This window comes from Natator depressus, chromosome 18 (genome assembly GCF_965152275.1).
Source record: "Natator depressus isolate rNatDep1 chromosome 18, rNatDep2.hap1, whole genome shotgun sequence".
NCBI classification, from domain to species: Eukaryota; Metazoa; Chordata; order Testudines; family Cheloniidae; genus Natator; species Natator depressus.
In genome coordinates this window covers 373068-388306 of record NC_134251.1, presented here as the reverse complement: position 1 = coordinate 388306, position 15239 = coordinate 373068, and the positions used below count along the sequence as shown (strand labels likewise).

At 45.0% G+C, this 15239-nt stretch overlaps 1 protein-coding gene across 21 annotated transcripts in view; it reads left to right on the top strand.

The window, feature by feature from the left end:
- LOC142000734 (eukaryotic translation initiation factor 4 gamma 3-like) overlaps positions 1-15239 on the top strand; it is a 235551-nt gene that overhangs the window by 24887 nt on the left and 195425 nt on the right. For all 21 annotated transcript variants that reach the window (XM_074975238.1, XM_074975227.1, XM_074975226.1 and 18 more), the window contains one exon: positions 6981-7087. In XM_074975238.1, the coding sequence (XP_074831339.1) occupies positions 6981-7087 (107 nt within the window). The remainder of the gene's footprint in view (positions 1-6980; positions 7088-15239) is intronic.

Sequence of the window (15239 nt, the reverse complement as noted above, 5' to 3'; positions counted from 1 at the left end):
GACAGTCTAGCCAAATGGAAATGGAAGTAAGTGAGGGCAAAACTGGTGTATGGGTGGCATTGAACTAAAAGGAATGAAAATAAAGGGAGTAGAGAAGGTTGGTTTACTACAGAATCCCGAGATGAAACCTTACATTTTCCTAGTTGGTAACTTATTTCTTTCCAAAGGTTGCTCTTGCTTTTCAGGATTTGCTTTTTTTTTAATTGTTTTTTGTTTTGTTTTGTTTTTTTGAAAGAAGAGGTCCCTGTTAAATTCCACAATGGGCCTCGCATAATAAGATCATCCATAATGTAATCCATGAATATCTGGTTTCTAGAGAACCAGAAAGCTATGTAATCAACACACTGTATGCCTTTCAGGTGTATAGTTATTGCTCCTATCTCCCAATATTAATCAAACTCCTCCTCTCAAATGGCATTACTGGCCAGAAACCTGAAGTATCTAGGAATTCACATAATCAGATGGGAGTAATCCAGGTACTTGTTGAGTTTATGGTTTTTTAACAGGACAAATGGAATAATTACATAAAAGCCTAGAATAAAATATCCAGGGGACAAAAAATAGTCTGATGATGCACAACAATAAACACAGGAGAGGAAGAGTGGGGCAGGGAGCTGCGGTTATGGCACCAGACTCAAGTCAGGAGATCTGACAAAGGCTTCTTGTGTGCCTTGGGCAGATCACTTGGGCTACACACCTTTTAATGACACAGCTGTGTCGCTACAGCCATGCCTCTAAAATGTGCACAGTGTAGCTGCTCTTTGTTGGCAGGAGAGAGCTTTCCCGCTGACAAAAAAATTCCACCCCCAACAAGAGGCGGTAGCTTTGTTGGCAGGAGAGCCCTCCCACTGACAAAGTGCTGTTCACACCAGCACTTTTAGTCGGTAAAACTTTTGTCATTCTGGGGTGTGTTTTTTGTCACACCGTGAACAACAAAAGTTTTACCGACGAAAGTTCAGTGGAGACAAACTGTTAGTGTCTCTGTGCCTCATTTCCCCATCTGTAAAATGGGGATAATAGCACTGCCCTTCTTAACAGGGAGGTTTTGAGGATAAACTTATTGTTTGTAAGGCAATCAGATACTACGATGATGGTGGCCATGTAAGCAGCTAGAAAGAAAGAAATGGTCAGAACATTTCTGTCACTTGTCTTCAAGAAATGAAGTCATATATCCAAAATTGTTGGTCAGAATTCTCTTTGCAGTTTCCCCAGTGGCCTTGTCTTTCAACAGCTTGAAAATGCTTCCTTCTGTGCAGCCACCTGCCTAGTATGTTGGCAGGTCAGGAGCTGTTGTGTACAGTGCTGTTCTGAGCATGCAATCTGGAAGAAGAAAATCTCTTCAGGTCTTTGCAGTCTAGTTTTCCACTCCAGAAACACAGCCCTTGTAAGTCACAAATCAAATCTCATTAGGCTGAGGTTTATTTTGCTTGATTGGATTTTACCACTCACTTCTGTGAATGAAAGGTTCCCCGGCTCCCCTTTTGGTATAGTGTGCAAGGAAATGCCACATATTAATTTTATTTTCATCACAGTTTAGCCCTGTTGTAGAATAAATCAGATTACTTTAGATGTCAGTGCAGGGCACAGACCTAGCTGATGCCCTCAGTTAGAAGAATGCAGGACTGTCTTTTGAGTTCACCTGAATTCCAGTACACAAATATCAGACAGCTCTGGTATGCTGCTTTGTTTACCTTTGGCTGCATCCCAGGATTCTTTAAAACTGACTGCTCAGCCATATGAGCCATCTTGTTTCCAGTAAGGAAAAGATACCTAAATATTGTTGGATATTGGTGTTGTCAATTTAATCCACAATACAACATGTATTTTGCAGTACTAAGCATGGTTTGTACTTTTTATGTTCTGCAGCATGAGAATAGAGCTACTGTTGTAATTAATTTCTCCAGCTCAGTTTCAAAATAGGTTGCAGTTGCGATTGCAGCGTCCAGGTAATAGTTTGGTTATGGCTTTCTCGACGCTGGATAAGAGTCCAGTCTTGTTTCTTTAATTCTATGTAGACTTTTTTTCAGTGCTTGAAATAGTCCTCACAGATCTTGCAGCTCAATAAAATGCAAGGAAAGGCAGATTTTCATTTCCGTTAGTGTTGGCTGATTTCAGTAGTGCTGTATATACTCGATCATAAACCAGTTCATTTATAAGCCGACTCCCGCCAAGATGGATAAGTAAAAATGGAAAATTTTTAAGACCCATTCATAATCCGACAATATAATTCAGGGGTCAACAAATTTTGGCTCCTGGGCCATCAGGATAAGCCACTGGCGGGTCGAGATGGTTTGTTTACCTTGAGCATCCGCAGGCATGGAGGTAAACCTACGTAAACAAAAAGAAAATGAGTACTTGTTGCACCTTAGAGACTAAGCGAGCTGTAGCTCACGAAAGCTTATGCTAAAATAAATTTGTTAGTCTCTAAGGTGCCACAAGTACTCCTTTTCTTTTTGCAGGTACAGACTAACACGGCTGCTGCCCTCAAACCTAAGTAAACAGAGGTTTCAGAGTAACAGCCGTGTTAGTCTGTATTCGCAAAAAGAAAAGGAGTACTTGTGGCACCTTAGAGACTAACCAATTTATTTGAGCATAAGCTTTCGTGAGCTACAGCTCACTTCATCGGATGCATACTGTGGAAAATACAGAAGATGTTCTTAGACATACAAACCATGAAAAAATGGGTGTTTACCACTACAAAAGGTTTTCTCTCCCCCCACCCCACTCTCCTGCTGGTAATAGCTTATCTAAAGTGATCACTCTCCTTACAATGTGTATGATAATGAAGTTGGGCCATTTCCTGCACAAATCCAGGTTTTCTCCCCACCCTCCACCCCCCAGAAACCCACTCTCCTGTTGGTAATAGCTTATCTAAAGTGATCACTCTCCTTACAACGTGTATGATAATCAAGGTGGGCCATTTCCAGCACAAATCCAGGGTTTAACAAGAAGTCTGAGGAATGGGGGGGGGGGGGGTAGGAAAAAACAAGGGGAAATAGGTTACCTTGCATAATGACTTAGCCACTCCCAGTCTCTATTCAAGCCTAAGTTAATTGTATCCAATTTGCAAATGAATTCCAATTCAACAGTCTCTCGCTGGAGTCTGGTTTTGAAGTTTATCTGTTGTAATATCGCAACTTTCATGTCTGTAATCGCGTGACCAGAGAGATTGAAGTGTTCTCCGACTGGTTTATGAATGTTATAATTCTTGACATCTGATTTGTGTCCATTTATTCTTTTACGTAGAGATTGTCCAGTTTGACCAATGTACATGGCAGAGGGGCATTGCTGGCACATGATGGCATATATCACATTGGTAGATGTGCAGGTGAACAAGCCTCTGATAGTGTGGCTGATGTGATTAGGCCCTGTGATGGTGTCCCCTGAATAGATATGTGGGCACAGTTGGCAAAGGGCTTTGTTGCAAGGATAGGTTCCTGGGTTAGTGGTTCTGTTGTGTGGTATGTGGTTGCTGGTGAGTATTCGCTTCAGGTTGGGGGGCTGTCTGTAGGCAAGGACTGGCCTGTCTCCCAAGATCTGTGAGAGTGATGCCTTATCCTTCAGGATAGGTTGTAGATCCTTGATGATGAGCTGGAGAGGTTTTAATTGGGGGCTGAAGGTGATGGCTAGTGGCGTTCTGTTATTTTCTTTGTTAGGCCTGTCCTGTAGTAGGTACTTCTGGGAACTCTTCTGGCTCTATCAATCTGTTTCTTCACTTCCGCAGGTGGGTATTGTATTTGTAAGAATGCTTGATAGAGATCTTGTAGGTGTTTGTCTCTGTCTGAGGGGTTGGAGCAAATGCGGTTGTATCTTAGAGCTAGGCTGTAGACAATGGATCGTGTGGTGTGGTCAGGGCGAAAGCTGGAGGCATGTAGGTAGGAGTAGCGGTCAGTAGGTTTCCGGTATAGGGTGGTGTTTATGTGACCATCGTTTATTAGCTCTGTAGTGTCCAGGAAGTGGATCTCTTGTGTGGACTGGTCCAGGCTGAGGTTGATGGTGGGATGGAAATTGTTGAAATCATGGTGGAATTCCTGAAGGGGTTCTTTTCCATGGGTCCAGATGATGAAGATGTCATCAATAGAGCGCAAGTAGAGTAGGGGCATTAGGGAAAGAGAGCTGAGGAAGCGTTGTTCTAAGTCAGCCATAAAAATGTTGGCATACTGTGGGACCATCCGGGTACCCATAGCAGTGCCACTGATTTGAAGGTATACATTGTCCCCAAATGTAAAATAGTTATGGGTAAGGACAAAGTCACAAAGTTCAGCCACCAGGTTAGCCGTGACATTTTCGGGGATAGTGTTCTTGACGGCTTGTAGTCCATCTTTGTGTGGAATGTTGGTGTAGAGGGCTTCTACATCCATAGTGGCTAGGATGGTGTTATCAGGAAGATCACCGATGGATTGTAGTTTCCTCAGGAAGTCAGTGGTGTCTCGAAGGTAGCTGGGAGTGCTGGTAGCGTAGGGCCTGAGGAGGGAGTCTACATAGCCAGACAATCCTGCTGTCAGGGTGCCAATGCCTGATATGATGGGGTGCCCAGGATTTCCAGGTTTATGGATCTTGGGTAGTAGATAGAATATCCCAGGTCGAGGTTCCAGGGGTGTGTCTGTGCAGATTTGATCTTGTGCTTTTTTAGGGAGTTTCTTGAGCAAATGCTGTAGTTTCTTTTGGTAACTCTCAGTGGGATCAGAGGGTAATGGCTTGTAGAAAGTGGTGTTGGAGAGCTGCCTAGCAGCCTCTTGTTCATATTCCGACCTATTCATGATGACGACAGCACCTCCTTTGTCAGCCTTTTTGATTATGATGTCAGAGTTGTTTCTGAGGCTGTGGATGGCATTGTGTTCTGCACGGCTGAGGTTGTGGGGCAAGTGATGCTGCTTTTCCACAATTTCAGCCTGTGTACGTTGGCGGAAGCACTCTATGTAGAAGTCCAGTCTGCTGTCTCGACCTTCAGGAGGAGTCCACCTAGAATCTTTCTTTTTGTAGTGTTGGTAGGGAGGTCTCTGTGGATTAGTATGTTGTTCAGAGGTATGTTGGAAATATTCCTTGAGTCGGAGACGTCGAAAATAGGATTCTAGGTCACCACAGAACTGTATCATGTTTGTGGGGGTGGAGGGGCAGAAGGAGAGGCCCCGAGATAGGACAGCTGCTTGTGCTGGGCTAAGAGTATAGTTGGATAGGTTAACAATATTGCTGGGTGGGTTGAGGGAACCATTGCTGTGGCCCCTTGTGGCATGTAGTAGTTTAGAAAGTTTTTAGTGTCCTTTTTCTTTTGTAGAGAAGCAAAGTGTGTGTTCTAAATGGCTTGTCTAGTTTTAGTAAAGTCCAGCCACGAGGAAGTTTGTGTGGAAGGCTGTATTTTTATGAGAGTATCCATTTTTGAGAGCTCATTCTTAATCTTTCCCTGTTTGCTGTAGAGGATGTTGATCAGGTGGTTCCGCAGTTTCTTTGAGAGCGTGTGGCACAAGCTGTCAGCATAGTCTGTGTGGTATGTAGATTGTAATGGATTTTTTACCTTCAGTCCTTTTGGTACGATGTCCATCTGTTTGCATTTGGAAAGGAAGATGATGTCTGTCTGTATCTGTACGAGTTTTTTCATGCAGTTGATAGATTTCCACTCCATACGGCTAAATGCAGTGCCTTGCATAATGACAGGTTTCAGAGTAACAGCCATGTTAGTCTGTAGTCGCAAAAAGAAAAGGAGTACTTGTGGCACCTCTCCTGTTGGTAATAGCTTATCTAAAGTGATCACTCTCCTTACAATGTGTATGAAACAGGAGAGTGGGTTTGTGTGTGTGGAAGGGGGGAGGGAGAAAACCTGGATTTGTGCTGGAAATGGCCAACCTTGATTATCATACACATTGTAAGGAGAGTGGTCACTTTAGATAAGCTATTACCAGCAGGAGAGTGGGGTGCGGGGAGAGAAAACCTTTTGTAGTGGTAAACACCCATTTTTTCATGGTTTGTATGTCTAAGAACATCTTCTGTATTTTCCACAGTATGCATCCGATGAAGTGAGCTGTAGCTCACGAAAGCTTATGCTCAAATAAATTGGTCAGTCTCTAAGGTGCCACAAGTCCTCCTTTTCTTTTTAAGTAAACAAAGTGTCCCGGCACACCAGCTGCTTACCCTGACGGTCCAGGACAGCAACTGATGGGGAAACTTTTTTGGGGGGAGAAGCTGGGGGTTAGGGGAGTAACCCCTGTGACCACCCCCACAGGACCCCACCCCTAACCCGGGACCCCCACGCTCTCCCCATCCCATCCCTTCCCACCTTATCTGGGAGGGGCAGGTGAGGATGTCTCTGGCCTGGCTAGAGCTGCTCCAGCAGGCCGGGCCGTGCGGCCGCAGCCTGCTCCGACGGGCCAGGCTGGGCAGTGCAGCCGCAGCCTGCTCCGGCGGGCCGGGCTGCGCGGCCACAGCTTGCTCTTGAGGGCAGGGCCAAGCGGCACGGCTGCAGCCTGCCAGCCCCGGAGCTAAGGCTGCTTCGGAGGCTGGGGGGAAGAGCAGCGTGGCCAGAAGCGGAGAGACTCTGGCCCCGCCTCTTCCCTTCTAGCTCTGCTGGCTGTGGTGCCTCTCCTTGCTCCCTCTGTTGGGGGGAGGGGCTGTGTCCCATCTCTCCCTCTCTGTACCCGTTGATAAGCCGACCCCCTTCTCTGGTGCTTCCCTTTTTTACTAAAAATATTCAGCTTATGAATGAGTATATACGGTATTTTCAGTGCCTCTAGAAAGTTGATGCATGTGGCCCCAGTCACATGAAAAAAGTGGACTAGTGACTCTCTCCATCACTTGTCATGTTTTGATGTCATATGCTGATTTGATAGAAGTGCAGAAGAAACTGCACACAGGCTACTAAGAAAATGGAGATTCAAACTGGGATTTCAGAAAGGAATAGAGAGAGGATCAGAGGGCTGTCACTCACTTGCTGCTCTTCATTTACAAATGAACTGAATATGTGTTTATATCTTGTTGTGATTTCCTAGGAACACCGTTCTACCCAAGTCAGCCAGTGTATCAGTCAGCACCCATCATAGTGCCTACACAGCAGCAGCAACAACAGCCTCCACCAGCTAAGAGAGAGAAAAAAACAGTAAGAGCCTACTCTTCTGGTACTTTCTTTATGGATCTCCTAAGTCTGATATAGCAAGACTGGGACATTGAAGGGGGCACACTGATATAAAATTCAATATTAAACTCAGATTGTTACTCCCTCACCCTTCTGTAGGTTTTTTCCCCTCCCTTGTAGTTCCTTGTTAGTCTAGTACTTCTGATGATGGGCAGGGCATCCAATAACATAGTTGTATGTAAAGCTGGCTAGCTTATCTTATTTTTCAGTCTTCACAGTGTTGAATTTACTGGGTGGTGGTTTCTTATTCTAACTATAGTAAACATGAAAGCTGCTTATTGATACTTCAACTGAGAAATTAATGCTTAGTGATTACCAAACATGGTATGAATTTATCTAGCTCAACATGTCTAAAATTGAAGAAATGGTAGGGAACAAGTGATTGAATGGACTGAAATAATGAAGAAAGAATTCTCTTAAAGGAAAATACAAACATTGTCGAGAGTTGTTAGCAAGATAGGAAGGATTTCCTACATCTCAAAGTACAGGATATCTGTTTCTTTTGATTTGTTAAGATCAACTGTGACATTGAATGAAATTTTGTCTATTGAAATGGAAAAGCAGAACATTTAACTGGGTGGTAAGGCAAGCAAGACATTTTTTGTACCCCTGTCATCAACACATAGCTGTGGTAATAAGTCCCTTTATCAGGCCTTTCAGCAGCTCTTCAACATCAGCTTCGTTTATGAGCAGTCTCTTCATTTGTAACATCCAAAAAATATCACACATAAATCAGTAGTTATGCCATAAAAAACAACTCAAATGCAAAGACTTAAACTTGATAAGAAAGTTAGTCTTGTATGCTAATAAAATTATATTCAATGTACAGTAGAACCTCAGAGTCACGAGCATCAGAGTTATGAACTGACCGGTCAACCCCACACCTCACTTGCAACCAGAAGTAAGCACGCGCGCGCACACACAAGCAAATACTGTACAGCACAGTACTGTGTTAAGTGTAAACTGCTAAAAAAAATTAAGGAATATTTTTTTAAAAAAGACAAGATAAGGAAACTGTTTCTGTGCTTGTTTCATTTGCACTAAGATGGTTAAAAGTAGCATTTTTTTCTGCATAGCAAAATTTCAAAGCTGCATTAAGTCAATGTTCAGTTATAAACTTTTGAAAGAACAACCATAACGTTTTGTTCAGGGTTGCAAACATTTCAGAGTTACGAACAAACTCCATTCCTGAGGTGTTCGTAACTCTGAGATTCTAAAGTAGCAGAAAATGAAAAATTTTTAAAAATGACTAAAGCCCTTCTCCCTGGATATACTCTTCTAGACAGAATTAAACTCACAGGCCTACACTACTAAATGCTGCAATTGAAGATACAAAGGAAAAATTATAGGAAGAACTAAGAGAATCAACAATGATATAAATGCAAGATGGCTGGTTGAACATGAGATGTGACCCAGTAATTCTACAAGCATATATACAAGGAAAATGTATTTTTTCTGCAACTGATTCGTTGTCTGGAAAAAAAAATTGCAGACTATCACCTCCTGCTTCCTGTAGAGTCAATAAAAGAATGCAGAGAAAAGTATGACAAGGGAAGTGTTTTCCATTTTCTCAGACTATAAAAATAAAAAGATTAGAAAACTTATCTGTTATGGTGATCCTGACAAGCATATATGTATTCAGTATATTGTTTAAACCTGAGACTGAAGTAAAATCTAACACAATACTAAAGCTCATAGTGCAAAGTCAAAAAGTTCTTCTGGACACCATTAGCCTATTACATTCTATATAGGTTCTCATAACGCTCATCAAAGTATCTGAGCACCTTCTGAGAGTGCATTAAACCATGTGACTTCACCACTTGTTTGCTTTCTCATCCTCTCCTAGGGGGATACAGTGAGGGAACATGTAGAAGAATTATAGTATCATAGAAGATTAGGGTTGGAGGAAACCTCAGGAGGTCATCTAGTCCAACCTCCTGCTCAAAGCAGGACCAACCCCAACTAAATCATCCCAGCCAGGGCTTTATGAAGCCGGGTCTTAAAAACCTCTAAGGATGGCGATTCCACCACCTCCCTAGATAACCCATTCCAGTGCTTCACCACAATCCTAGTGAAATAGTTTTTTCCTAATATCTAATCTAGACCTCCCCCACTGCAGTTTGAGACCATTGCTCCTTGTTCTGTCATCTGCCACCACTGAGAACAGTCTAGATCCATCCTCTTTGGAACCCCCTTTCAGGTAGCTGAAGGCTGCTATCAAATCCCCGCTCACTCTTCTCTTCTGCAGACTAAATAATCCCAGTTTCCTCAGCCTTTCCTCATGGGTCATGTGCCCCAGCCCCCTAATCATTTTCGTTGCCCTCCGCTGGACTCTCTCCAATTTGTCCACATCCTTTCTATGGTGGGGGGCCCAAAACTGGATGCAGTACTCCAGATGTGGCGTCACCAGTGCCGAATAGAGGGGAATAATCACTTCCCTCAGTCTGCTGGCAGCGCTGCTATTAATGCAGCCCAATATGCCGTTAGCCTTCTTGGCAACAAAGGCACACTGTTGATTCATATCCACTTCTCATCCACTGTAATCCCCAGGTCCTTTTCTGCAGAACTGCCGCTTAGCCAGTTGGTCCCCAGCCTGTTGCAGTGCATGGGATTCTTCTTTCCTAAATGCAGGACCCTGCACTTGTCCTTGTTGAACCTCATCAGATTTCTTTTGGCCCAATCCTCCAATTTGTCTACGTCACTCTGGAACCTATCCGTACCCTCCAGCATATCTACCTCTCCTCCCATTTTAGTATCATCCACAAACTTGGTGAGGGTGCAATCCATCCCATCATCCAGATCATTAATGAAGATGTTGAACAAAACTGGCCCCAGGACCGACACCCCGGGGCACTCCGCTTGATACCGGCTGCCAACTAGACATCAAGCCATTGATCACTACCCGTTGAGCCCGAGGATCTAGCCAGCTTTCTATCCACCTTATAGTCCATTCATCCAAGCCATACTTCTTTAACTTGCTGGCAAGAATACTGTGGGAGACCTTATCAAAAGCTTCACTAAAGTCAAGGTATATGTGCAGTGAAGTATCTTGTTTTGGTAGGATTTTAGGGATTTGCTTTGGTTTGGTTTTAAATCTACATACTGCTAGATATTTATATTAGAGAAGGCAAGTTCAGAGAAATGCGCCTTGCACTTGGAGTGAAAGATGATGAGATTTGTGGTTATCCCAACCTCCCAGAGAAGCTCATTCCACAGTCTCGAACCAGTCTCTAAGAAAGTTCTGTCTCCCACAAGTATGAGCTGAATCTATATTGGAAAGAGTTCCATTGTGCCAGAGGAGCATAGCTTAAGACCATGGTTGACAACCCAAAGCTTTAGGTCGTCTTTGAGGGTTTGTCAACGCTGCAATAAAAGACCCGTGGCACGGCTGCAGATCACCCAGGTCAGCTGATTTAGGCTGCAGGAGTATAAAATTGTAGCATAGACATTCAGGCTCGGTCTGGAGCCCAGGCTCTGAGACCCCTCAATGAGAGTGTGTCTCGGGGGGGAGGGATAACTCAGTGGTTTGAGCATTGGCCTGCTAAACCCAGGGTTGTGAGTTCAATCCTTGAGGGGGCGATTTAGGGATCTGGGGCAAAAATTGAGGACTGGTCCTACTTTGAGCAGGGGGTTGGACAAGATGATCTCCTGAGGTCCCTTCCAACTCTGATATTCTATGATTCATTATTAAAGCCTGGGCTTCAGCCCGAGCCAGAAAGTCTATACTGCTATTTTTAGCCTGCAGCCTGAGCCCTGCAAGCCCAGGTCAACTGACATGGGCACTGAGACTCAGGCTACAAAGTTAAGACGACTTCATGTAAGTCTACATCGAGCCTCCAATTTAAGCAAGTCAGTCTTGTGTGTCAACACTATGCTCATTGTGTCAGCGGAGTGCATGCTCACTAGCAGGGCTTGCATGGACGCACGGAGCACTGCACTGTGGGTAGAATCATAGAATCATAGAATATCAGGGTTGGAAGGGACCTCAGGAGGTCATCTAGTCCAACCCCCTGCTCAAAGCAGGACCAATCCCCAATTAAATCATCCCAGCCAGGGCTTTGTCAAGCCTGACCTTAAAAACTTCTAAGGAAGGAGATTCTACCACCTCCCTAGGTAACGCATTCCAGTGTTTCACCACCCTCCTAGTGAAAAAGCTATCCCACAGTGGACATAGGCGAGTGGAATTTTGGGTTGGGCTTGCAATGCCTTATGGGACCAAAACATTGGTGCGGGTAGTTACGGGAACATGGCGTTAGCCTCCCATGATGCACTTCCCTCTCTCCCTCCCTGAAATCAACGGTAAACATACCAAGCCTTTTTCGTGCCTTTTTTCATAAGCCTGGGTTACCCGCGTGGATGCCGTAGCACAAAAAGCTTGGCCCCGCTCAGCTGTACACTGTTGTTGTGAGCATTACAAACATCTCACGCCTTATGCTGCAGTATCTACACAGCCAATACAGGAGCTGCCACATGGAACAACATGATGCCATGCAGGCAGCCCTGCTGGAAGACAGAGTGGAGCAATTTGCAGTTGCTGTCAACAGTCATACATCACCTTGACTGTGTTGAGCGCCATCTCTGGGTCCGGGAAACAAGCACTGACTGTTGGGACCACATCATTATGCAACTATGAGATAACGAGCAGTGGCTGCAGAACTTTTGAATGCATGAGGCCACTTTCCAGGAACTGTGGGAAGAGCTTTCCCCAGTCCTGAAGCGCAGCAATACTAAAATGAGAGCTGCTCTGACAGTGGAGAAGCGAATGGCGATAGATCTGTGGAAGCTTACAACACCAGACTGCTACCGGTCAGTGAGGCATCAATTTGGAGTGGGTAAGTTTACCGTGGGATCCGTTGTGATCCAAGTTTGCAGGGCCATCAACAGACTTCTGCTAAGAAGGGTAGTGACTCTGGGCAACATGCAGGACATAGTAGATGGTTTTGCTGTGGTGTGGCGATAGACGGAACGCATATCCGTATCTTGGCACCAGACCACCTTGCCGAAGAATACATAAACCAAAATGGGTACTTCTCAATGGTGTTGCTAGCACTGGTGGATCACAGGGGCCATTTCACGGACATCAATGTGGGATGATCAGGAAAGGTGCATGATGCACACATCTTTAGGAATACAGGTCTGTTCAGAAAGCTGCAAGCAGGGACTTTCTTTCCAGACTGCAGAATAACCATAGGTGATGTTGAAATGCCAATCATGATGCTGGGAGACCCAGCCTACCCCTTGCTCCAATGCCTCATGAAGCTGTACGTAGGCAGCCTGGACAGCAGGAAGGACTGGTTCATCCAAAGGCTGAGCAAGTGCAGAATGGTGGTGGAATGTGCCTTTGGATGTTTAAAAGGTCACTGGCGTTGTTTGCTTACTAGGTTAGACCTTAGTGAAAGCAATATTCCCATTGTTACTGCTGCCTGCTGTGTGCTCCATAATATCTGTAAAACAAAAGGAGGAAAGTTTCTGCCAGGGTGGGGGGGTTGAGGCAGATTGCTTGGCAGCCAATTTTGAGCAGCCAGACATCAGGACAATAAAAAGAGCACATCGCGGGGCACTGCATCTCGGTGAGGCTTTGAAAACTAGTTTCTACAATAAGCCAGAGTAATGTGGCACTTACCTGTGTTGTTCTTTACCAAACTGTCCCCTCCATTGCATTTGCTCTCTGTAAACTCCACCCCCACCAGCAACCATGTGTTGAAGGAATAAGGAGCCTTTTCTCCTCAATCCGTTAAGTTTTATTATGCACACAAACACAGCAAAGAAAAGTAAGATGACCTGGGGCAAAAGGGCTGATAACTCTGTGGTTGGAGAAACAAGACAGCTTGCTTACAGATGCACTGCAATAACAGTCAAAGATGTGGGAATGGGCGTCTTCTGGTCCTTGACCCTCCCCTGGTGGTAAGTGCAAGGGGTACCGAACTCCCTTCTCCCCCGGCCTCTTAAGACATTTTGGGGGAGGAGGATGTAGAACTGGGCAATGATGGCAGCAGGTTAAGCATAGGGTGCACATGGACTCTAGCATCCAGCTATCTTTCTTGAACCTCAACCAGACGCCTCAACATGTCTGATTGCTCCTTCATAATCCGCAGCATCTCTTCCTGCATGGCACGCTCTTGTTCCCTGCATGTTCTTCTGTTCTCCCTGTCCATGTCCAGGTTCTTGGATAGTGTAATCCTCCATGCTCGGAGCTGCATCTTGACACTCTTGGAGGCACACATTAATTCATTGAACATGTCCTCCTGAGTCTTCTTTTTTCCACCTTCTAATTTGGGAAAGTCTCTGTCCCAGTGGAGGATGTGCCGACGAACAAGGTTTCAGCTGCAACGAATGCAAAGCACAAGTGTGGCATTGACAGTGCATACATTGTTTCTGGTGCAAGGTTAATTTTTTTAATAAAAAAATCACCCCTCAGTACATTTCACTGCAAGCCACAACGTAATCACAACCGTTGGCTATTGCAAGAGTCGGTTTGCTGCTCCAGCCAAGGTGAGTAAGGCCACGAGGCATGGGTGAGAGGTCTGATGCTGCTGCTTTTGTGAAGATTACAGGTTGGAACTTAAGAAAAGCTCCCTTTCCCCTAGCAACCTGGATGGTGCTTGAGGACAGGCACTAGTGTAAAGCCCCCCAAATAGTTTGTTTTTTACAAAAACAGCACTGCTGGTTGGGGGAGAGACAAATAGGAAGCCACCCTCCCTTTTTTTTTTTTCCAGTGCTGCTTGCAATACATGGTGATCCTTTCCCTTCCCTTCCAACCACAACCACGGCATGTTTGGGAAAACATGGTTGCGTGACCCAGATTTCACCAAACGGGGTGAATTACTTGTTGAATTGTTTGCGGTTTAAGGGCTAGCATTGAAAACTTCCCCCATTTCCCCTAGGTGACCCTATGCAATATCACTCTCCTGAGGGTAACAGAGGCGGCAAGGGAGCAGATGCTGCAAGTGTCTGGGTACAGACCTGATCCTTATGCTGCAATGCTGTGTGCAGCAAAGATGCCAAAGAGTTAATACTGGAGTGGCGCAGGAAAGTGTCCGACCGTGGTGGACGAAATAACGCAGCCCTTCCCAGAAACCTTCTGCAAAGGATTGCAGAGTTACCTCCATGAAAGCTTCCTAGAGATCTCCAGGGAGGGTTCCCGGGCCATCCTCGTGCACATAAATAATCTTTTTCGGAGAGCTCTCTCTGCGTAGCTGGAGTGGCCACCAATACCCACTACACCTACTTTTTTGTTCCGATTAAACATAAAAACATAAAAAATAATAACATGTAACCACTACAGTTTGATTGGAAATGTGTACTCACCAGAAGTGCCTTCCCCAGCATCCCGCTCCACCGCCAACTGGTCCTGTGAAGGGATGGGCTCCAGGGTTAAAAATAAAAGGAGTACTTGTGGCACCTTAGAGACTAACAAATTTATTTGAGCATAAACTTTCGTGATGCATTCCGATGAAGTGAGCTGTAGCTCACGAAAGCTTATGCTCAAATAAATTTGTTAGTCTCTAAGGTGCCACAAGTACTCCTCGTTTTTTTTGCAAATACAGACTAACACCGCTGCTACTCTGAAACCAGGGTTAAAAATAGTTCTTGGCTGTCGGAGAGAATGGATCCTCCACTTGCCTCCCTCACATTCTCCTCCATATTCTCCTTCTCCTTGTCAACAATGTCCTCCTCGTTGTTTCTCAAAGTCTCAGGTGTTTTGAGATAGTGGTGGAGTTGCCGCCAAGAATCACATGCAGCTCCTCACAAAAGCAGCATGTCTGTGGGGCAGAGCCAGAACAATTGTTTGCCTCCCTTGTCTTCTGGTACGCTTGCCGAAGCACCTTTATTTTCATGCGGCACTGCTGCATGTCCCTGGTGGAGCCCTTCTCACTCATGCCCTGTGCAATCTTGGCATAGATGTCAGCATGTCAGCTCTGCCTGCACAGACTCTTCTCTCCACATAGCAATAAGATCCACCACCTCCTGTGTACTCCATGCTGGAATGTGTTTGTGGCCTTGAGTCTCCATGATCAGCTGTGCTGGCGAGCTCTCCACGCTGATCAAACAGGAAATGAAAATTCAAAAGTTCCCAGGGCTCTAATTGGGGAACAGCTGTGATGTGCAGTGTTGT